The sequence below is a fragment of the Artemia franciscana genome, chromosome 8 (genome assembly GCF_032884065.1).
Source record: "Artemia franciscana chromosome 8, ASM3288406v1, whole genome shotgun sequence".
NCBI lineage: Eukaryota > Metazoa > Arthropoda > Branchiopoda > Anostraca > Artemiidae > Artemia > Artemia franciscana.
Window position 1 is genome coordinate 10,102,670 of NC_088870.1, and position 24,171 is coordinate 10,126,840.

Here is a 24,171-nt window from a genome sequence, read left to right on the forward strand (position 1 = left end):
TGTTTTTCAACTTTTTTTCGAACATCCATCAAAATTACCTAAAAGTCTATTAACAGCGATACCTAACCGTAACATTTTGTAGAATCTGACCCATATTTTTTTGTGTCGGTATAGTATTATATTTTTCGAACTTCAATCAAAAGTGCCAAAAAATTCAAAAAGTCGTAACTGAAAACACTGTCAACAAAATAATGACGCCAAATTTCTTTAAAATATGGTTTATCTATGCGGTTATCTACATTAATGATAAAGTGCCAGAGAAAAATTGAATAAAACCAAGTTCTACGTTCCTTGCAAGTAATTTGCTGATCATAGTACAAGAACCGCAAAATCGCTCACTTCCACAGTTTAGTGATAAGCTTAGTGGGAGTGTGTTCTTATTTGAAGAATTTTTTTTTTTCGTGATGGCATTTAACGGCTTATCTGGTGAAGCAATCGGGAATAGAATTGCAATAAGATATGACAGGGTTGTGGAAGGAGAGGTAGCAAAAACACAAAAACAGGTGACAGTGTTGAGACAGAAAAAGGCGTCAGCAAATATCAAAGTAAGACTTTCAACGTTTACGCACCTGGGAAATTATGCAAGTAGTATTTTGGCACTACAATTTATTTCCGCTCAAGTAATTTACATTAATAAAATTATGTTTTCTAATTTGATAATTATCAAGCAACAAGAATTGAACAAATACCAGTGTGTTGTATACAAAAAAATTCCATCGATCGTGGCCAAATAAGTCTCAAGCCAGATCAGCAAGTCAAATAAAATCTGTTTCAGTTTTTTTGCGTAACGAGTTTGTAAAAGTGTTTTCTTGGTAACCAATCACATCTCTTCAATTTTACTCTTCATTTGTTATCAGCCTTTAGTAGTTGAAGAAACTAGATTCTCAAATATTCAGTGGGAGATCTTTCAGGAAAACTGTAAGAGGAGGGGGGGTTGCCATTGGTGCTGTATTCCCACTCTCAAGAAGGAGCCACTATAAAATTCTAAACAACTACTTTAAAACATTCTCAAATACCTACAAAAATAATTCTTTAAGGCACATCAATCAACTGTCTCCCCCCTCCCGAAGTGTATACGCGCAATGCAATTTCTTTATCATGAATTTACTGTTGTATTACTTGATTATCGTTAAATAAATTTGAAGAAAAAAGTTACATGGGAAATTTATTGCGTATATACAATTCGGCTTATATATTTGACCATCAAGGGGAGTGGGGTGGGAAATTTTTCGGTTTATTGGTACTAAATAGGGAATGATATTAGTATGTACTTCAGAGTGTTTTAAATTAGTTTCAAAATTTTACAGTGTTTCTTTCAGGTGGGTGGGAATCCAGTTCCATTACAAAGAATTTATCCCCGAATTTCCGCTCATGCTGAGGACCATATTTAAACTAAGTCTGTAATTTAAACTCTTATTTTGGAAATATTTTGAGTTTAACATAAAATATTCCATCCAAATGCTTGCCTACACGGACAGCCAGGGTGGGTAACCCCTAATAGCAATACTTTCCTGAAGAAAACCATTGAAAACATACATTTTTTTCTTACCTCGATTCCTTTTAGGTCTATCCACACCCGAAAACACACAATTTTTAATATTTTTTTTTGTTCTATAAAATTATGGAGTTTTTAGGGCATTATGATGTTTCGTTGGTGCCCTCAAAAGGCGATTCTCGGCTTTTTTTTGGGAAGGAGGTGGGGTTGAAATTTTTTTTGAAAAACGAGTCTAAAATTTGTTTATATGTATTTGTGTCATGTTTTTACGAGTCGTGAAAAAATTTCAGGGTGGGGGGCTTAAACACTATAGGCTACCCCAACACCCCTTCACTCTCTGGATACGGACTGGTGCCCTCACGTTAAACCGGAAAATAAATAAGCAAAACCAATTCGCTGAATTTGTAAAAACTTCGTAAAACAATTTGTAAAAAAAAATAATTTGTAAAAAATCTGAATTTGTAAAATAAGTTTATTATTAAACTCTAATAAAATAATAAATAATAATAATAAAATTATTATCCGTTGACTGGCAAGGACAATCGCACCTTTAAAAGGAATCTAAGCTTACTCAAGTTGTTTACTGCCATCTGTTTTCACATTATTTCTTTGCTGGTTTTTCATCCACACTTTTTTGCCAAATTTCGCGCCCGCTACAACCAAAAACTAAATAACTTCAAACCGATGTCTTTTTCATTAAAAGTGAATTCCAGATGTCTACAAATTTTTATGCTTATTCGACTGCTTATTCAACTGAGCATAAACAAGAATTTTAATATTTTACTAGAGAGAATTAATGATAAAAAATTAAATAATAAACTTATTTTCAAATTGGACTGAAAAGTAGATTTTTTTTTCTCGAGAATCTATAAATATGAGTGAAAAAGTGAGGCGCAAAACGAATTGGGCTTTGTATAACTTAGATATCAAACTGATTTAAGTTACATGGAAAACATGGTTCAAACGAATTGAACGACTTGAACGACAAACGACTTGAGTAAGCTTAGATTCCCTTTAGAGGTGCGATTGCCCTTTGGAATTTTTAATATGTATATGGTTGTGTGAATTTTTAATTAACCAATTCAAACAATCAGATTTGTTTGCGATCCCTGGCACTTGAAAGCAAATACAACTAAATGAGCTCTTCTTTCTCGAGGCGCTGTAATAGAAAAATAAAGAATTTTGGTTCCATTATACTTGCGCTAGTGTCTTCATCTTTGAAGCAATTTTTTTGTAAAGAGCAGAGGACTTAAAGAAGGCTTAAATTTAAAGAAAAAAGGAGTTAAAGATCACAATATTCAACTCAATATTCGCATATTGACACACAAAAAATGACACATAAACACACATAAACACATAAACACATAAAGACACATAAACACATGAGAACATGATACATGACACACAAAAAAGACTTCACAAAGCTCACTTTCGCTCGCAAGTAATTGGGAAAGTTTTTTTTCCAAGGGTAGGGGTACTTTTGTGTATTTTGTGAATCAGATAATATTGTGATATATTATGAATCACTAAAATCAAGTTTTCCTTGCCCTTTCTTTCTGGACCGTATCCCGGAATTTTGTTCGTGGATAAGATAAAGGATAAAGATCCTCCAGGGCCATTGCTGGCGCATAGGGCGTCGAATCGACGTTTCAGTTGCTGGGTGTTTTTTTACGGGGACAAGTAGCAAGCTTGTCGCCCGTAATTTTGTTCGTGGGGGTGGGGGTAATATTTTTTTTTTGGGGGGGGGGGGGGTACAAAACATACCTAAATTATGTTTACATGCATTTTTGTTACATTTTCATGGTCCGGACAAACATTTGGGGGGAGAGGGGGGCTCAAACCCCTAGCCCTCTGGATACGGCCTTGCTTTCCTTACAAGTTGAATTTTTAAAAAAATGAGATTGAAATTGAGGTACTAAAGAGACGATCACTTTACATGCGGCCTTTCTTGAAAACTGCTCATCAAGTTTAGATAGGGGAGTGATTTACAGAACCAGTTTTACAGAGTTCAATCTTTAGGCTGAAAGCTTACAAAGGAAGCTACTAGCTCTTCATCCTCAAAATAATGACAGAGATGCAAAAATATGTATTGAAATGCAATTGCTGGACCTTCGAGAAGAAATAGAAGAACTGGATAAAAGTCTTGACGAAGAAACAAAAAATTTAACTAGTTGGCAAAGAAGTTTAAAAGAACGCAAAACAAGAGAGGAACAGCTGTTCGAGGCTATTATAGGTTTGAACTTTTTTTTAATTCCTTTTTGTTGCGATTATAGTGAGATTAACAATCTTTTTTGTAAGTGGTTACTCCTGGTCCTATAAAACTGCCAAAACAACCAAATTCTTGTTCTAATTCTTGTATATTATATTAATAACAACCAATAACATCAATCAATAGCAATCAAATTATATTATTGTTCCAACTTGACTTAAAGTTGTTATAGAAGCGCTTTAAAATTTGACTTTGTTTGCTTGTTTAAAATTACAGTCAACGTAATATAAAATTCAGTTCAACATGTTTTTTTTAAACATTAAACAAACAAAAAATAAGTTTTTTAAATGAAAGTAAGGAGCAACATTAAAACTTAAAAGGAACAGAAATTACTCCGTATATGAAAGGGGATTTTCCTCCTCAATGCCCCGCTCTTTACGCTAAAGTTTGAACCTTTCTCTTACATCTACTTTTTAAAACAGTAAAAAACTTTAGCGTAAAGAGTGGAGCGTTGAGGAGGAAAAACCCCTATCATATACGGAGTAATTTCTGTTCGTTTTAAGTTTTAATGTCGCTCCTTACTTTCATTTAAAAAAACTTGTTTTTTTGTTTAATTTCTGGACGTTTTCGAATTAATACATGTTTTGATCTTGGCTCTCCGCACATAAATAATTAAAACGAAATTTGCATATTAATTTTTTTTTGTCTAAATGGCTTTTTCATAGTTTTAATCGGAAGATTTTTAAGAAAAAAGGAGCGAGGGAGGAGGCCTAGTTACGCTCCAATTTTTTGATTACTTAAAATAGCAACTATAACTTTTATTTTTTTACGAACATTTTCATAAGTAAAAAATATACGTAACTTACGAATTAACTTACGTAGCGAGCTTCTGTCTTCGTATGTTTTTATTGCTTATATGAGGGGGCTCATTCCTCTTCGATACCTCGCTCTTTACACTAAAGCTTAAATTTTGTCCCAATTCCTTAAGAATGACCCTTGAATCACAAAGGCCATAGAATAAGTATTTGTAATTACTTAAAATACTTTAGCGTAAAGAGCGAGGTATTACGAGGAGGTAAACCCCTCATATGCGTTATAATGTCTGTTCGTTTTCAGTTTTAATGCTGCTCGACACTTTCAGTAGAAAAAAACCTTCCATATTTATTTTTTCATTGTTTTTTTTTAAATAATGCTAGAAAATCCTGCGCCCCCTCCATTGAAAGTCTCTTCCCCCATGAGAATTTCCTCCATGGAAAGATCCTCCCACGTAACCCCTCGTCTCAACTCCCCCCCCCCCCAAACCAAAAAAATCCCCCTGAAAACGTCTGTACACTTCCCAGTAACCATTACTGTATGTAAACACAGGTCAAAGTTTGTAACTTGCAGCCCCTCCCACGGGGACTGCGCGGGAGTAAGTCGTCCCCAAAGACATAGTTATTAGGTTTTTCGACTATGGTAAATAAAATGGCTATCTCAGAATTTTGATTCTTTGAGGGAGGGGGCCTAGGTGCCCTCCAATTTTTTTGTTCACTTAAAAAGGCCACTAAAACTTTTAATTTCCGTTATAATGAGCCCTTTCGCGACATTCTAGGACCACTGAGTCGATACGATCACTCCTGGGGAAAAAAAAAAACAAAACAAAAACACGCATCCGTGATTTGTCTTCTGGCAAAACATGCGAAATTCCACATTTTTGTAGATAGGAGCTTGGAACTTGTACAGTAGGGTTCTCTGATACGCTGAATCTGATGGTGTGATCATTAAGATTGTATGAATTTTAGGGGGTGTTTCCCCCTATTTTCAAAAATGAGGCAAATTTTCTCGTAACTTGTGATGGGTAAGACTAATCTTGATGAAAATTACATAAAAAAAAACTAGTTTTTTTAACTGAAAGTAAGGAGCGACATTAAAACTTAAAACGAACAGAAATTACTCCGTATATGAAATGGGTTGTCCCCTCCGCAATCCCTCGCTCTTTACGCTAAAGCTTTTAATTGTATTAAAAAGCAGAATTGTGGCAAAGAGTCAAACTTTAGCGTAAAGAGCGAGGGATTGCGGAGGGGACAACCCATTTCATATACGGAGTAATTTCTGTTCGTTTTAAGTTTTAATGTCGCTCCTTACTTTCAGTTAAAAAAACTAGTTTTTTTTATGTAATTTTTGAACGTTTTTGAATTAATGCATGTTTGATTTTGGCTCTCCACACATAAATTATTAAAATGAAATTTGCATATTAATTCCTTTTTTGGCTAAATGGCTTTCTCTTAGTTTTGATCAGACGATTTTGAGAAATAAGGGATGGGAAAGGAGGCCTAGTTGCCATGCAATTTTTCGGTTACATAAAAAGGCAACTATAAATTTTTATTTTTAACGAATTTTTCTGTTAGTAAAAAATATACGTAACTTAAGAATTATCTTACGTAACAAACTTTTATATTCTTTAATTTTTATTATGTATATGAGAGGGTTTGTACCCTCGTTAATACCTCGTTCTTTACACTAAATCGCAAGTTTTGTCCCAATTCTTTAAGAATGACCCCTGAATCAGAAAGGCCGTAGAATGAATAGTTGAAATTACTAAAAATACTATAGCATAAAGAGCGAGGTATTTATCTCCTCCTAAATACCTCGCTCTTTATGCTAAAGTATTTTTAGAACCCCTCACATGCGTAATAATCTCTGTTCGTTTTAAGTTTCAATGCTACTCTTTACTTTCAATTGAAAAAAAATTTTCCATGTTTACTTTTTCATTGTTTTTTTATAGTAATTTTAGAAAATCCTGCGCTCTTTTCATTGAATTTCTGTTCCCCCATGACACATTTCTCCATGGAAAGATCCTCCCACATAGCCCCCTCCCCTCAACCCCACCCCCAAAACCAAAAAAAAATCCCCTGAAACCGACTGTACACTTCCCAATAACCATTATTATATGTAAACACTGGTCGAAGTTTGTAAGTTGCAGCCCCACACCCAGGGACTTTGGGGGAGTAAGTCATTCCCAAAGACATAGTTATTATGGTTTTTGACTATGCGGAACAAAATGGCTATCTCAAAATTTTGATCTGTTGACTTTGGAGAAAAAATGAGCGTGGGAGGGGGCCTAGGTGCCCTCCAATTTTTTTGGTCACTTAAAAAGGGCACTAGAACTTTTCATTTCCGTTAGAATGAGCCCTCTTGCGACATTCTAGGACCACTTGGTCGATACGATGACCCCTGGGGAAAAGAAAAGAAAAAAAAAAAAAACAAAGAAATAAACACGCACCCGTGATTTGTCTTCTGGCAAAAAATACAAAATTCCACATTTTTGTAGATAGGAGCTTGAAACTTCTACAGTAGGGTTCTCTGATACGCTGAATCTGATGGTGTCATTTTCGTTAAGATCCTACGACTTTTAGGGGGTGTTTCCCCCTATTTTCCTAAATAAGGCAAATTTTCTCAGGCTCGTAACTTTTGATGGGTAAGACTAAACTTGATGAAACTTATATATTTAAAATCAGCATTAAAATGCGATTCTTTTGATGTAGCAATTGATATCAAAATTCAATTTTTTAGAGTTTTGGTTACTATTGAGCCGGATCGCTCCTTACAGTTCGTTACCACGAACTGTTTGATTATATATTTAATATCAGCATTAAAATGCGATTCTTTTGATGTAACTATTGGTATCAGAATTCCATTTTTTAGAGTTTCGGTTACTATTGAGCCGGGTCGCTCCTTACTACAGTTCGTTACCATGAACCTTTTCATTATATTAGAAAGTTACCACTGTCGTTGTTTTAAAACATTGACAGACCGTGCACAAAATATAGGTAGAAAATGTGGAATTTTCAACAATTTGGCCAAAGACCAGAATTTAGCTAAAAGAAACCTTGGCTCAAAAGAAGACAAGTATAAAATAATTTTTACTAAAGTTATACTTATAAGGAAAAAGTAAGAATTTTGTTGTTTTAGTAGTTACTTTGTACTGGGACTTACAACTTGAAGTTACAACATCATAATTCTTATCACTTATCTTAAACTGATACAAGAACTGCTTTATCCATTATTACACCCAGGCAAGGATTTATCAATAGGCCCACAAGGCCCAAGCGTAGGGGCGCACAATGCCGGGGGCACAAAAAATTATCACTGAACGAGTTTTTTTCTTATAAATTACTACTGTCGCTGTTTTAAAATCAAGAACTACTTTATCCAGTATTATATCCATGCCAGGATTTATCAATAGGCCCACAAGGCCCAAGCGTAGGGGCGCACAATGCCGGGGGCGCAAAATCGCATCAAAAATGTGAAATTGATATTTACTCCCTTAGGATTTCTGGGAATATTTTTGGTTTATGCTGGTACCATTACTGAATCAGTCTCAGATGAAAATTTTTTACTCATTAGGCATTTTTTTTCAAAACGTGTTTTTCAACTATTAATGACTATGGGCTGTGGTTGGTTCTTTACTATATTCGCGCAAAAAATTATCACTGAACAAGTTTTTTTCTTAATAAAACTAGAATGAGGGGTTTTACCGTCAAAGTGTCAGATGCACTCTGCTGCAATGCTGCTATGCTGCTATGCTTCACATAAAGCTGCTATGCTTCACATAAAGCTGCTATGCTTCACATAAAGATAATCTTAAAATAACACAAGAATTCTGTAGCCCCTTATAACTGTCAGATGGCTCCCAAGAATGAAAGCTGATAGCTTGGTATCATCTCTCTCTTTCATTGCTTTTGGCTTATACTCATCAATTGCCTTCTTTCCAGGGCTTGCACTATCCCCAGATTTTGGGGATTTTCCCGTAAATCTCGGCGTCTCACGAAAAAATGGCCTCTGCAGAGGCCATTTTACTTTTTGGACTGCTGGAGGAACTTGAAATTTCTTCAGTGCCTCAATACACAGATGCGGCATTAAAAGTGTACATTACAGTTACAAAATATATCCAAGGCACGATGGTTATGCCTTTCATGTTCTTAATTAAACAAATAACACATTTTTTTAGAGCTTAAATAAAATTGGTAATAGCACTGCTGAGAGATCCTCAACCAGAAGTAAAGCCAGCACATCGAAAGAATAGCAGGTTTCCCTTGAGAACCCTGCTATTTTGAATTAAAAATGGAAAAATAAAATTGGTAATAGCACTGCTGAGAGATCCTCAACCAGAAATAAAGCCAGCGCATCGAAAGAATAGCAGGTTTCCTTTGAGAACCCTGCTATTTTGAATTAAAAATGGAAAAATAAAATTGGTAATAGCACTGCTGAGAGATCCTCAACCAGAAGTAAAGCCAGCGCATCGAAAGAATAGCAGGTTTCCTTTGAGAACCCTGCTATTTTGAATTAAAAATGGAAAAATAAAATTGGTAATAGCACTGCTGAGAGATCCTCAACCAGAAATAAAGCCAGCGCATCGAAAGAATAGCAGGTTTCCTTTGAGAACCCTGCTATTTTGAATTAAAAATGGAAAAATAAAATTGGTAATAGCACTGCTGAGAGATCCTCAACCAGAAATAAAGCCAGCGCATCGAAAGAATAGCAGGTTTCCTTTGAGAACCCTGCTATTTTGAATTAAAAATGGAAAAATAAAATTGGTAATAGCACTGCTGAGAGATCCTCAACCAGAAATAAAGCCAGCGCATCGAAAGAATAGCAGGTTTCCTTTGAGAACCCTGCTATTTTGAATTAAAAATGGAAAAATAAAATTGGTAATAGCACTGCTGAGAGATCCTCAACCAGAAATAAAGCCAGCGCATCGAAAGAATAGCAGGTTTCCCTTGAGAACCCTGCTATTTTGAATTAAAAATGGAAAAATAAAATTGGTAATAGCACTGCTGAGAGATCCTCAACCAGAAATAAAGCCAGCGCATCGAAAGAATAGCAGGTTTCCTTTGAGAACCCTGCTATTTTGAATTAAAAATGGAAAAATAAAATTGGTAATAGCACTGCTGAGAGATCCTCAACCAGAAATAAAGCCAGCGCATCGAAAGAATAGCAGGTTTCCTTTGAGAACCCTGCTATTTTGAATTAAAAATGGAAAAATAAAATTGGTAATAGCACTGCTGAGAGATCCTCAACCAGAAGTAAAGCCAGCACATCGAAAGAATAGCAGGTTTCCCTTGAGAACCCTGCTATTTTGAATTAAAAATGGAAAAATAAAATTGGTAATAGCACTGCTGAGAGATCCTCAACCAGAAGTAAAGCCAGCGCATCGAAAGAATAGCAGGTTTCCCTTGAGAACCCTGCTATTTTGAATTAAAAATGGAAAAATAAAATTGGTAATAGCACTGCTGAGAGATCCTCAACCAGAAATAAAGCCAGCGCATCGAAAGAATAGCAGGTTTCCCTTGAGAATCCTGCTATTTTGAATTAAAAATGGAAAAATAAAATTGGTAATAGCACTGCTGAGAGATCCTCAACCAGAAATAAAGCCAGCGCATCGAAAGAATAGCAGGTTTCCTTTGAGAACCCTGCTATTTTGAATTAAAAATGGAAAAATAAAATTGGTAATAGCACTGCTGAGAGATCCTCAACCAGAAATAAAGCCAGCGCATCGAAAGAATAGCAGGTTTCCCTTGAGAACCCTGCTATTTTGAATTAAAAATGGAAAAATAAAATTGGTAATAGCACTGCTGAGAGATCCTCAACGAGAAATAAAGCCAGCGCATCGAAAGAATAGCAGGTTTCCCTTGAGAATCCTGCTATTTTGAATTAAAAATGGAAAAATAAAATTGGTAATAGCACTGCTGAGAGATCCTCAACCAGAAATAAAGCCAGCGCATCGAAAGAATAGCAGGTTTCCTTTGAGAACCCTGCTATTTTGAATTAAAAATGGAAAAATAAAATTGGTAATAGCACTGCTGAGAGATCCTCAACCAGAAATAAAGCCAGCTCATCGAAAGAATAGCAGGTTTCCTTTGAGAACCCTGCTATTTTGAATTAAAAATGGAAAAATAAAATTGGTAATAGCACTGCTGACAGATCCTCAACCAGAAATAAAGCCAGCGCATCGAAAGAATAGCAGGGTTCCCTTGAGAACCCTGCTATTTTGAATTAAAAACGGAATAGTTGTGGGCAAGTCAAGTCATGGCTAATCAAACAGTTCGTGGTAACGAACTGTAGTAAGGAGCGACCCGGCTCAATAGTAACCAAAACTCTAAAAAATGGAATTTTGATACCAATACCTACATCAAAAGAATCGAATTTTAATGCTGATTTTAAATATATAAGTTTCATCAAGTTTAGTCTTACCCATCAAAAGTTACGAGCCTGAGAAAATTTGCGTTATTTTAGAAAATAGGGGGAAACGCCCCCTAGAAGTCATAGAATCTTGACGAAAATCACACCATCAGATTCAGCGTATCAGAGAACCCTACTGTAGAAGTTTCAAGCTCCTATCTACAAAAATGTGGAATTTTGTATTTTTTGCCAGAAGGCAGATCACGGATGCGTGTTTATTTGTTTTTTTGTTTTTTTGTTTTTTTTTTTTCCCAGGGGTGATCGTATCGACCCAGTTGTCCTAGAATGTTGCAAGAGGTCTCATTCTAACGGAAATGAAAAGTTCTAGTGCCCTTTTTAAGTGACCAAAAAAATTGGAGGGCACCTAGGCCCCCTCCCACGCTAATTATTTTACCAAAGTCAACGGATCAAAATTCTGAGATAGCCATTTTATTCAGCGTAGTCGAAAAACCTTATAACTATGTCTTTGGGGACGACTTACTCCCCCACAGTCCCCGTGGGAGGGGCAACAAGTTACAAACTTTGACCAGTGCTTACATATAGTAATGGTTATTGGGAAGTGTACAGGCGTTTTCAGGAGGATTTTTTTTTGGTTGGGGGAGGGGCTGAGAAGAGGGGGATATTCTGGGGGAACTTTCCATCGATAGTTTGTCATGGGGGAAGAAAATCTCCATGAAGGGAGCGCAGGATTTACTAGCATTATTTAAAAAAAAAACAATGAAAAAATAAATATGAAAAAGTTCTTTCAGCTGGAAGTAAGGAGCAGCATTAAAACTTAAAACAAACAGAAATTATTACCCATTTGAGGGGCTCACCTCCTCCTAATACCTCGCTCTTTATGCTAAAGTATTTTTAGTAATTTCAACTATTTATTCTACGGCTTTTGTGATTCTGGGGTCATTCTTAAGGATTTGGGACAAAATTTAAGCTTTAGTGTAAAGAGCGAGGATCTGACAAGGGGGCGAACCCCCTCATATATGTAATAAAAATATGAGAATACAAAAGTTCTTTACGTAAGCTAATTTATAAGTTACGTAGATCTTTTACTAATAAAAATATTCGTAAAAAATTAAAAATTCTAGTTGCCTTTTTAATTAACCAAAAAATTGGAGGGCAACTAGGCTTCGTCCCCCGCTCTTTTTTTCTCAAAATCATTCGATCAAAATTATGAGAAAGCCATTTAGCCAAAAAAAAATGCAAATTTTGTTTTAATTATTCCTCTGCGGAGAGCCAAAATCAAAACATGCATTGATTCAAAAACGTCCAGAAATTAAATAAAAAAAACAAGTTTTTTAACTAAAAGTAAGGAGCGACATTAAAACTTAAAACGACCAGAAATTACTTCGTATATGAAAGAGGCTGCTTCCTCATCAACGCCCCGCTCTTTACGCTAAAGTTTTTTACTGTTTTAAAAAGAAGAATTGAGAGAAAGAGTCAAACTTTAGCGTAAAGAGCGAGGCGTTGATGAGGAAGCAGCCTCTTTCATATACGAAGTAATTTCTGGTCGTTTTAAGTTTTAATGTCGCTCCTTACTTTTAGTTAAAAAAACTTGTTTTTTTTATTTAAATTAAAATTGTAGAAAAAGCCAAGACAAATAATCCAATTAAGTGGGCATCAAGTCATGGCTAATTCCCCCCCCCCCCCCTTCATTGCCATTCTTACCATCTCCCACTTATGCTACACCTCTCATGCATGTCACTCCACAATGCCGAACTAGAGTCAACCTGTGTAGGAGGGTCTCCCCGGGGATCACACGCTGGTTGACAGTAGTACACTTGAAAATTTTCGACTATACTTGAAAATGTTCCTCTCATGTATGTCACTTCACGATGCCGAACTAGAGTCAACCTGTTGATGTTCTAACCGGCTAATTCATACTGGGGGAGACAATATAATTGCAAATTAGCAAATATGTTTGGTCTTAGGCATGGCAATTTTATGGGGTATCATACTGGAAAGGTGTAACAAGGTGAACATAAAACTCCAGCATGAATCCACAGAATTATGATAGGTTATTATGTATTACAACTCTCTTAGTGGTTTTCTTCATGAAGTAAGACAAAATATTGGAGGGCTAGAAAGTGCAGCGAGAAAAAGAAGTAAGCAGGACTTATGTAGCAGACAACCGACACAGAAGGAAGATACTTGCACGGTTTGATGAATATGAGGCACAATGTTACAGCATTGCTACATTTACAGGATCTGAAAACTTTCGTTTGAATACTTTGAATTTTATATTACATACATTACATGCCGAACTCACAAAAAGGGAAAATAGGTATACTCAGCTTCATAAAAGTTTGCCTAAGAAATCATGAATCACGCAAGTGAGCTACTGAGTTTTTATCCCGACGATATTGAACCTAGGGTTGCAGATTAAACAAAAAAAAAAACAAGTTTTTTTAAAGGAAAGTAAGGAGCGACATTAAAACTTAAAACGAACAAAAATTACTCCGTATTTCAAAGGGGCTTTTCCTCCTCAACGCCCCGCTCTTTACGCTAAAGTTTGACTCTTTCTCTTAACTCAACATTTTAAAACAGTAAAAATACTATAGCGTAAAGAGCGGGGCGTTGAAGAGGAAAAGCCCCTTTGAAATACGGAGTAATTTCTGTTCGTTTTAAGTTTTAATATCGCTCCTTACTTTCATTTAAAAAAAAACTTGTTTTTTTTTGTTTAATTTCTGGACATTTTCGAATTAGTGCATGTTTTGATCTTGGCTCTCCGTACATAAATAATTAAAAAAAAATTTGCATATTAGTTTTTTGGGGCTAAATGGCTTTTTCATAGTTTTAATTGGAAGATTTTGAGAAAAAAGGAGCAAGGGAGGAGGCCTAGTTGCCCTCCAATTTTTTGATTACTTAAAAAGGCAACTATAACTTATAATTTTTTACGAACGTTTTCATAAGTAAAAAATAAGTAGCGAACTTCCCTATTCGTATGTTTTTATTGCGTATATGAGGGGGCTCACCCCTCTTTGATATCTCGCTCTTGACATTAAAGCTTAAATTTTGTCCCAGTTCCTTAAGGATAACCCGTGAATCACAAAGGCCGTAGAATAAATAGTTGAAATTACTAAAAATGCTTAAGCGTAAAGAGCGAGGTATTACGAGGAGATAAACCCCTCATATGCGTAGTAAATTCTGTTCGTTTTAAGTTTTAATGCTGGTTCTCACTTTCAGTAAAAATAACTTTTCGTATTTATTTTTTCACTGTTTTTTTAAATAATGCTAGAAAATCATGCGCCCCTCCATTGAAAGTCTCTTCCCCCATGAGAAGCTCCTCCATGGAAAGATACTCCCACGTAACCCCCCCCCTCAACTCTCCCCCCAAACCAAAAAAATCCCCCTGAAAACGTCTGTACACTTCCCAGTAACCATTACCATATGTAAACACAGGTCAAAGTTTGTAACTTGCAGCCCCTCCCATGGGAACTGCGGGTGAGTAAGTCTTCCCCAAAGACATAGTTATTAGGTTTTTCGACTATGGTGAATAAAATGGTTATCTCAGAATTTTGATCCGGTGACTTTGGAGAAAAAATGAGCGTGGGAGGGGGCCTAAATGCCCTCCAATTTTTTGGTCACTTAAAAAGGGCACTAGGACTTTTGATTTTCGTTAGAATGAGCCCTTTAGTGACACTCTAGAACCACTGAGTCGATACGATCACCAATGGAAAAAAAAAAAAAACACGCATCCGTTATTTGTCTTCTGGCAAAAAATGAGAAATTCCACATTTTGTAGATAGGGGCTTGAAACTTCTACAACAAGGTTCTCTGATACGCTCAATCTGATGGTGTGATTTTGTTAAGATAGTATGACTTTTAGGGGGTGTTCTCCCCTATTTTCTAAAATGAGGCAAATTTTCTCAGGCTCGTAACTTTCGATGGGTAAGACTAATCTTGATGAAACTTATATATTTAAAATCAGCATTAAAATGCGATTCTTTTGATGTAACTATTGGTACCAATATTCCACTTTTTAGAGTTTCGGTTACTATTGAGTCGGGTCGCTCCTTACTACAGGTCGTTACCACGAACTGTTTGATGAATGCTTAAATTTGAAAACCGTCTTGAAACAAAATAGTAATGAAGAAATAAAGGCCTGCTTTGAACTGAGGCTAGCAAGGTTTTGTGTCATTTTGATGCAGTTGACACCCATCCAAACATTGACACTGTCTTAAGAATGTTTTTTAGTTATGTAAGGGTTCTTAAGGACGGTTCTTAGTTGTATAATGGTTCTTAAGAATGGTTCTAATTTATGTAATGGTTCTTAAGAGTGGTTCTTAGTTATGAAATGGTTCTTAAGATTGGTTTTTAGTAGGCCTATCAGAGATTGCACAGGAGGAATATCTTTCTCCATCGTTTTTCTGGTGAAGAACTACTTCGGACCTTCAACCAGCTGCAAAAGATTGACATCTTTATTCCTGCTCACTGTTGACGGAAGGCTAACCCAAGAAGTGCCTTGCGATAGACATCATAGGTACCTTCACAGGAAACAAAAAGTAATGAGAAAGGCTTAGTCAATTGGCTTTGAGGATAAATAGTCCTAGTTAAAAAATAATGCATAATGCGTACATTTTTTTATGTCTTGCTATTTACCAATGAATTTAATTTATTTCCCATACCATGCTGGTTTATTTAATTTACTTAATACCCCCATCGTGTAAATATTTGATAGTAAAATTATTATCATAAGTGATGTTATTTTACGAATAAATAAAAATTGTCATCATAAAGAATGCTTTCTTAAAAAATTGAGCGACCCTCCTATGGTATAAATGCCGAGCGGCAAAAACACTTGGCCCTAGGGATACCAAAAATTTAAATCCAGGCCTGACTAGACCCCTTCATTAATATGGAAAATATGTGGATAGGGGGTTAATAGTATAGAATCTTCTTAGATTTCGGTTTTGATCGGCTAATCATGTTACAAATTCCATTTCATTTCAGTCTTACATACGGCACATATCCATCTCAATGCCCATATGGCAATACTTCTACCGAACGGAATTGGACAACTGTATCCCTAATAGGGCACGATCGGTCGTCAAACCCACGGTTCAATCCCAAATTTAATTTTGCTTCGTAGCCGTATTTCTGTTGGTGCTAGGTGTATTCCTTCTCGCGGAAAATCCCTCTGGAAAATTTACCCTGCCCTGTTCAAATTTACGTTGTCATAGCAATATCATATTCTAGCATTCACCAAAACAAATACAAAGATGGCGTTTAAGTCACATACTGTGTATGATAACCGCCCATTAATAGAAACGAGGGTTCGGTGTATTCCGCTCCGGAGAATGCTGCCTACATAAAATACCCCCCCCCCCCCAATGCAGCATTCACCTTTCCGGAAAATTGTAACAACATGAAACATATAAGAGCGAAAGAAAAAGCATGACAAATGAACATAAAGAAGAAAAAAAACATTTGGATTATTCTACCAACATTCCAAAATATAGGCAGGAAAAACTGAGTAGAATATTCCATTGCGCTTATTTTTATATTTTTATTTATTTTAATTCTTTTTCAATTTTTTGACGTGGCGGGGGGGGGGGGGTAGAGTTATCATAGCAGGGTAAGATAAAGGCTAAAGAAAAAATTGAAAATAAGAAATTAGTGGCAGTTGTAGAAGAGTTGCCCTATGATGGAAGTGCAAAGAGATAACAGGCTGGGACTAAGAAGTGGAAGTTCTTGCTTCACTTGGACTTGGTCTCGTACCGAATAGAGGTGTCACTATCCAAAAAGTTTGGTGGGGGAATGGATTTCACCGGTTACTTTTACCACCTGATTTGGGCGATATTACTTTTAAAATTACTTCATTTTTGTTCCTTAAAGACTGAGACTGATTTCCTTTCATTGATTTTCGTCATATACTACTTGTCATATACGATGTCATATACTATACTACGTCATATACTACTTTTTCGTCATATACTACTTTTTTAACGCAGCTACTTGGCTGCGTTAAAAAAAGCCAGTAAAATAGTGGCGCTTCGCACCACTATTTTACCAACTCAAATTTTGCATCGAACTAGCTAAAAACATTAGGAAGGGTACTCCATTCTATCTCTACTTAACGCCCAGCCGACAACTATAGTACATGATACTAGTTCAGTCCTTGCGATAAAAAACAAGCCTATTAGGCGTGCATAAGAAGGTTTTCCGTCTGAAGTACTTTTGATGGACATTTATTCGAACTCTAGGTCAGAACCAGGCAAAAGCTCTTTTTTTCCAAATTAAATTAAGAACCTTCCGAAAAATAAGTTTTTGAGATAATCCCACAAATAAAGCTTTTTTTACAGTACGTACAAAACCCTATTTCGTCACTGGCTTTTTCTCTTGCAAGCCAAGTTGAACACTCAGGCATTCTCAGCTAACTAGACTGAAACTTGGACCGCGATCGGGTATACTTTTTCTTAGCTGACGTCGATTCTCTTCTTTTTCTCCTATCTTCTTCACTATCTAATTCCATCGCACTAGCTGCATCTTCACCATCGTTAGTATCAGACTCAGTGCCAACTATGTTTGAAGACATGGCAGTTATCTTTCGTATCTAGATAAAGTAGGCTACTTAGGAGTGTGGAGTGTACTTAGTGTGACAGTTACAAATGGCGTAAAAGCAAAAAACTGGTAGTTGCCAAAATATATGTTCTAAACATATACATATACGCTCTTTACGCTAAAGTTTGTACTTTGTCCCATTTCTTTAGGATCAACATCTGAAACACAAGGGTCATTTAATTTGAACAATAGGAAGCATTTCTAAAATTACTAAAAACCTTTAGCTCAAAGAGCAAGGTGTTGAGGAGGGAACAATCCCCTTCATACACGTAATAATTCCTGTTCGTTTTAATGTTGCTCCTCGCTTTCACTTGAAAAAACATATTTTTTTTCTATTTAATTAGCTATATAGAAACGACAAACTAACTCTGACTTCCCTGATAAGCCAAAGAGAAACTATGGAGCTCAAATATGATTTGCTGCTTAAGATGCGTTCCGCGTATCACTCATGGCTAAATTTTTAGCAGGTTATACTTTTAATGCCTTTATAATACTCTTTAGCACGGCTTAGATACCAATTTACACCTATAAAAACTCGATTCATTTTTGGGACACAATTCGCGGCTGGAGACTAGTATTGGTATCCAATTGGAAACAGGAAACTGGCATTGGTGTCTAAACTGTATGCAAAAAAAAACAAAATTACGTTCCCACCTAGGGTGTGTTGTAGTACGATGTATGCGTCGGAGTGTGGGTTTGGAAGAGGCACCAAATTCAGAACTCTGTACCAAAAGCTTCTCATAGGTGAGATGGAATTTTTTTTAATTGGATTGGTATCTAAGCTGTGCTCTTTAGGAACCTTCAGTGAATATCATATTAATAATAATATTGCTAGCTGAAACCTGAAGTCAGAGTTACCGTCTTTCAAGGCTCATCGGCTTTTCAAAAATTAATAGCAAATTTTGTTTGGGCTGTCTTAATATAAACCATTTCCCAAGATATTTATAATTATTTGATATAAAAACAATTTTAAACTACACATCATTTTTTTTTAAATAGCGGTATCAAGAAATAGTTTAGTACGCATTCCACAATAAAATGGTTTTGAATAAAATATTTTTCGTTTTACATTATTTGAAATTTTAGCAAATTAAAAGAAATCTAATATATAAAATGCATATAATCGAAATATAAAAGCAGAAACAAGGAGCGTTTTGGAATTTCCACAAAACCCATTTCTTTTTATATGCATATTTTGACTAAAAGCCCTTATATTGGGGGGGGGGGGCGGGGCGGTTCCAGTTAGTTCGAGCAACTTCTCCCATAAACTAGTTAGGTATAGATGTATGAGCAGTCCATCACATAAGGAGATATGTTAAGATAAACAGTTTTTACTTCATAGGATGCACAATTATCCTAGTTAATGTATTTTGACGGGGGGGGGGGGGCTTTATCTTCACCTCTTTCCTTGTATTTCCAGTTTTACTTAGAAATTCATGAATTTCATACCACCTATATATCAACAGAGTATAAACCCCCACCCCCTAATGTGCAAATATATACTTAGACCCTTCATTTGCATCACAAGCGACCCCCCCCCTACCTACAAAAGACTTTTCACCCCCACCCCCTAATGTGCAAATATATACTTAGACCCTTCATTTGCATCACAAGCGACCCCCCCCCTACCTACAAAAGACTTTTCAGCAACAATATATATATATATATATATATATATATATATATATATATATATATATATGTATATATGTATATATGTATATATATATATATATATATATATATATATATATATATATATATATATATATATATATATATATATATATATATAAATATCAAAGGAGTTAAGTTTTGGTGAGAATTCCAAAATGTTCCTTATTTCTACTTTTACATTCCAATTATATACATTCTACATATTATATGTCTATTTACAGTTCGTTACAACGAGTGGTAAAAATTTATGAGAAGTCCATTGCATAAGGAAATCCTAGTTAATATATTTGTAGTGGGAGAACCTTCAATTTCATTTCTTTCATGGGCATACCTCGCTCTTCACGCTACAGCTTTTCGGAACTTAAGAAAAAAGTTACTTATTGCTCTAATTAAACGACCCTTGTGTTTCATGAGCCGTTTTTAAAGAATTGGAACAAAACTCAAACTTTAGCTTTGAGATCGAGGTGTTGAGGAAGGGGTGATCCCCCTCATTTACGTAATAATTTCTGTTCGTTTTAAGTTTTAATGTTGCTCCTTACTCTCAGTCGAAAAAAAACTTGTATTTTTTTAAATTGCCAGTATATCTGGATCCATCTCCATGAAAAATCCTTCTCCCCAGAGAAATATCCTCTGGAAAATACAATCCTGGTGAAAGTTTAGCAAGGATAATTACCTTCAACATCACGCGTGAGATTGAATCGGTAAAGAGAAAGCAAGATATATAAAAAAAAATTTCATATAGGAAATCTGGCAAATTCACCCGGTGTAAAAGTTTCTCCTGAAAAGTTGCTCCTGGAAATTTCCCTCTCAATGGAAAATTTTCCAGTGCCAAATCCTCCCAGAAAAAAATGTATCGTGGGAGAGGGTCTAGTTGCCCTCCAATTTTTTTGTCACTTAAAAAGAATACTAGACCTTTTCACTTCCGTTGAAATGAGCCATCCCTCGAAATTCTCGGCCCACTGAGTCGATATGATCACCCCCTAAAAAAAAAAATAAACACGCATCTGTGATCTTTCATGTGGCAAAAAATAACAGGATTCCACTGCTCCCTCCCAACGACCCGCTCTTTACGCTAAAGTCATTTACTGTTTTAAAAAGCAGAGTTGAGAGAAAGTGTCAAACTTTAGCGTAAAGAGCGGGGCGTTGAGGAGGGAACAGCCCCTTTCATATACGAAGTATTTTTTTTTCGTTTTCAGTTTTAATGTCGCTCCTTACTTTCAGTAAAAAAAAATTGTTTTTTTTATTTAATTCATCTAGGATCTGCTCAGATTTCCTTCAGTAGATCTTTTGATTCTAGGAGTTGAATTATAAGAAGATAAGTACTGATTTTTGAGCTTAGTGTGCAAGTATAGTCAGATAGACTCTTAGCTGATAGTTAAAATTTGTGGTGTTTGAAGCACTTTAACAGCCCGTTACATAAAGATTCGTCTTTGTAAGCTTCTTCTTCTGTTAAGGCTTATGGGCTTCCCTGGCATGACTATTTAGCTGCCTTTGTGATTGTCTTTCAGACGCATTGGGAATCGCTCAAAAACCAATCGGTACTAAAAAGATCAGTTTTCCAATGTTTCCTACAGGTTATGGGGCTAGAAATTTTTGCTGTTTTCCATCGGTACCGATCAGAACTTCAAAATGTTGCGAAAGTTCAATATTTTGCGAAAGTTCAAGATTTTGTAGTTCTTGGATTGAATGAAGTTCAAGATTGCATGCGAAAATTCAAGATTTGTAGCTCTTGTTCAAAATCATCAGTTTTTGATCTGACCTGAATCTAATGAAATGTTTTGGAATTTTGGCTACACTAAACGCACACAAGTACATCTTACCAGTACTTGCAACTATTTTTAGAACACTTTTCGTTCCGTACCAATCGGTTTCTCATCTGTTTCCCTGTGCTTCTGAACTTTCTATTAGTATTAATCTGAGGACAAAACAACATCGAGGACGTTTCCTGAAAGTGGCTACGGAAAAAAGTGGCTATTTGGGCGAGAATCACGGCTAAACTATCTGCAGTGCCCCCCTTTTCCTCCGAACAAAATGTAAAAGATAAACTAAGCTCTTGAAGTCTATAAACCCCCTTAAAAGTCTTGAAGTCTTAATTAAAACCCCTTCAAAAAAATAAATCCACTTCAAAAAATAAAACACTTCAAAAAGTAAATCACTTCAAAAAATAAAACCACTTCGAAAAATAAAACCACTTTAAAGAAATAAGCAAAGAAACCCTTGCTAAGGTGGCTAGGGGAACGTTAGATTTTTTTTTTTTTTTTTTTTTTTTTTTTTTTTTTTTTTTTTTTTTTTTTTTTTTTTTTTTTAGCAATAAAGAGGTCCCTGCCGAAATACCTACTTTTTTATACATCTCTTTAACTGGCTGAATATTATCCTTTCATTTGTCTATTTTTTTTTTCTTGCCTTCGTTTTTTATTCATTTACATTTACTTTTAATAAACTGGGTGGATAAGGAGCGTACAAACAGGTTGACTTTAGGCTGATTATTGCTACACGGTATCAGTAGTAATAGTTATAGTACAATGGTTTACATCATTGCTGTAGCAATCAAAATGCTGTCAGATACAAACTTAAGTCATTTGTCACCTTTTTATGATCTTGAGTCAATACTTTTCTCATAATTTTTTCTCTCTGTTTTTGTGCTCTACATTAGTGGGTAAGAAATAAATCATAACTATCATTATATTTTCAGATGATAAATGCACTGGAGCCAGCATGCTGGAGGTCCCATTAACCCTTGGAATGCGAACAAAATCCGATTCATCACTTCCTACCTCTATCAACAGGACTCCCGGAGAATCAGGGGCTTCACCAGCGTCTCCTTCAACTCGACATCGAATTATGAAGACCCTCGTGAAGAGGATGCATAAATATAAGGAAAGAGCTTTACATCCAGAATTTAAGAAATATTTAAAAGAGGAAAAGGGTACTGAAAACTGGGCATTTGATACAAAGAAAAGGATGAGCTTCGGTTCAGGCAGTGAAGATGACTGTATAAGTGAACAGCTAAATAGAGATGATAAACAAGCGGTGAATGAAAAATGTGCAGCTTCACTTGATGAAATTGAATATTTTGAAGAATATATTCGTAGCTACTTTAAGCATAATAATGTCGACACTCATCTCCTACCGTGGTTATTTGAAAGTAGTTGATTTAATAAAACTTAAGTAGTCTCAGGTTTACGTTTTTGTTAGTTTTGGCTTTTTTAATAAACCAACAAATTTGTAAGTTACAGATCTTGTTTTTTTATTTTTTTTAACTCCTTTTGAATTAATTTCTAATTTATAAAGCTTATTAAAATAATATGTAGTTACATATATAAGTTACAATTACTATAATGCATTACTGTAAATTACTATAGTTTGGTAGGTCATTAGAAAGTCGTAAAAAATGTTGAAGCTAAATAAAGGTGATAAAGACGGTAGAGAAAAAATGTGCAGCTTCAACTTCACTTGATGAAATTGAATACCGCAATACACAGTTTTATTGATTAGTATAAATCTACGTAAATGGAAGTTGCTTTAGCTGATTGGTCAATTAATTGAATGAATATCTAAAATCTAGCTAAAAATGAATAGCTATAGCTAAAAGAATAGCCAAAACTGAATAGATATCGCCAAGAGAAAATTTTTCAGAGGGTAATTTTCCGGGGATAGGGTGGTCCATGGGGGGGGGGGATTTTCCGGAGAAAATTTTTCTAATACTTCTAAATTTAAAAATGTGGTCGTTATTAATCCGTGTTGAGAATCTTCCAGTGGTATGGGAGATTTTCTGCTAAGGACAACTTTCAGGAGAATATCCCTTTGTAGGGGTAATTTTCCACTGAGGGGAGCTTTCCGCGAGGTGGAATTTTTTGCAGGGGAACTTTCTTTGAATTTCTTTTCTTTTAAGTTTGCAGCAACAGGCGACGGGCAGGGTAGCTCTTAATAAAACAGATTTTCAAGCGCATTTATGCAGTTTTGGTAGTAACGAGGGCCAAGAAAGTTAGGTTAAAATCGGAAAAAGGCTAAAAAAATAGGGCACCAAACAATTTGAGAAGCTGTTTATGGGCGAAAAGTGATGTCAAATATAACTACTTACTTTTTCTTATTCATTTTCACGGTTCAACGTGGCAACACTGACCAAACTTGGTACTGTGCTGAAAACTTCATAATTTTCAAACAGCCAACAGAAAAACCTTAGGAAACTGTGGTTTTCAGATAAGTTGACCTAATACTTGTCCAGAGGGGAGAAAATTTGACTACCTTGGCAAATTAAATCCATGACAAAGATTTATATAGGAATCTTGCGTAAATAACTGAAGTGGCCTTTTTAATCTTTCAGGGGACTAGCACAGATTTAGGAAAATTTTCTGACCCGAGAGTGAGCAGTTTATCTCAAAGCCCAAAGTTAAAAACTTAAAATCGAGGAATATAAACCACAAATCAGTTGAGGATTTTTATCCTAAATTCAGTTTACCACGGAGTACAATTAAATTAAGGATAACTTTACCGACGTGTTGCTTGTTCCATGTCTCCTGCAGCTGTATTGGTACGCTGTATTACTGTATTCTGCAGCTGTTTTCTTGGATACCAGCAAAAAATGAACACAGATTTAAAAAGATTGAAGAAAAATCACAAATTTTGTTTAGGTGGGTCCGGTAATTGATTAAGGAAAGATTTTTTTTTTTTGTCCAAAGGGGGTTGAAAATAAATCTTCAAGGTAAGGTAAAAACATCTTTCGGTATGAAAACTTCATATTTGAGACCTTCTGAAAGCGTTAAAAAGAGGCAGGACAGTTTTTTAATAACAATACAGACTATAGAATAATATAACAATTCAATACTCAATAATTAGCAACAACATATATACACTATAACAATAACATTATAAATAACTAGCTGTTGGGATGGCGCTTCGTGCCACCCCAACACCTAGTTGGTGGGGCGCTTCGCGCCCCCCAAGCCCCCCCCCCCCGCGCGCGTAAGTCGTTACGCGCCATATTAGTTACGCGCCATTGTAGTTGTGTCCC

The 24,171-nt window shown here is 35.6% G+C and overlaps 1 protein-coding gene and 1 long non-coding RNA gene across 2 annotated transcripts in view; one reads left to right on the plus strand and one right to left on the minus strand.

Annotated features, from left to right (window-relative positions):
• Window positions 1–267: 267 nt before the first annotated feature.
• Window positions 268–22,389, plus strand: LOC136029962 (uncharacterized). The gene is made up of 3 exons (XM_065708518.1): window positions 268–545; window positions 3,515–3,728; window positions 21,853–22,389. The coding sequence occupies exons 1-3, from the start codon at window positions 405–407 to the stop codon at window positions 22,311–22,313; spliced, it is 816 nt and encodes a 271-aa protein (XP_065564590.1). The 5' UTR covers window positions 268–404; the 3' UTR covers window positions 22,314–22,389.
• The window catches only part of LOC136029963 (uncharacterized), a 69,282-nt gene continuing 60,316 nt past the window's right edge, over window positions 15,206–24,171 (minus strand). Inside the window, exon 3 of the long non-coding RNA XR_010618148.1 lies at window positions 15,206–15,406. This is a non-coding gene — a long non-coding RNA (uncharacterized LOC136029963). The remainder of the gene's footprint in view (window positions 15,407–24,171) is intronic.

What these genes read in the sequence shown, in the direction of transcription:
- LOC136029962 (XM_065708518.1), top strand. Translation starts at nt 405, where the DNA reads ATGGCATTTAACGGCTTATCTGGTGAAGCAATCGGGAATAGAATTGCA. An exon ending in AGGCGTCAGCAAATATCAAA is followed by an intron (nt 546 to 3,514) that starts GTAAGACTTTCA and finishes TTCAATCTTTAG; the next exon opens with GCTGAAAGCTTACAAAGGAA. An exon ending in GCTGTTCGAGGCTATTATAG is followed by an intron (nt 3,729 to 21,852) that starts GTTTGAACTTTT and finishes TTATATTTTCAG; the next exon opens with ATGATAAATGCACTGGAGCC.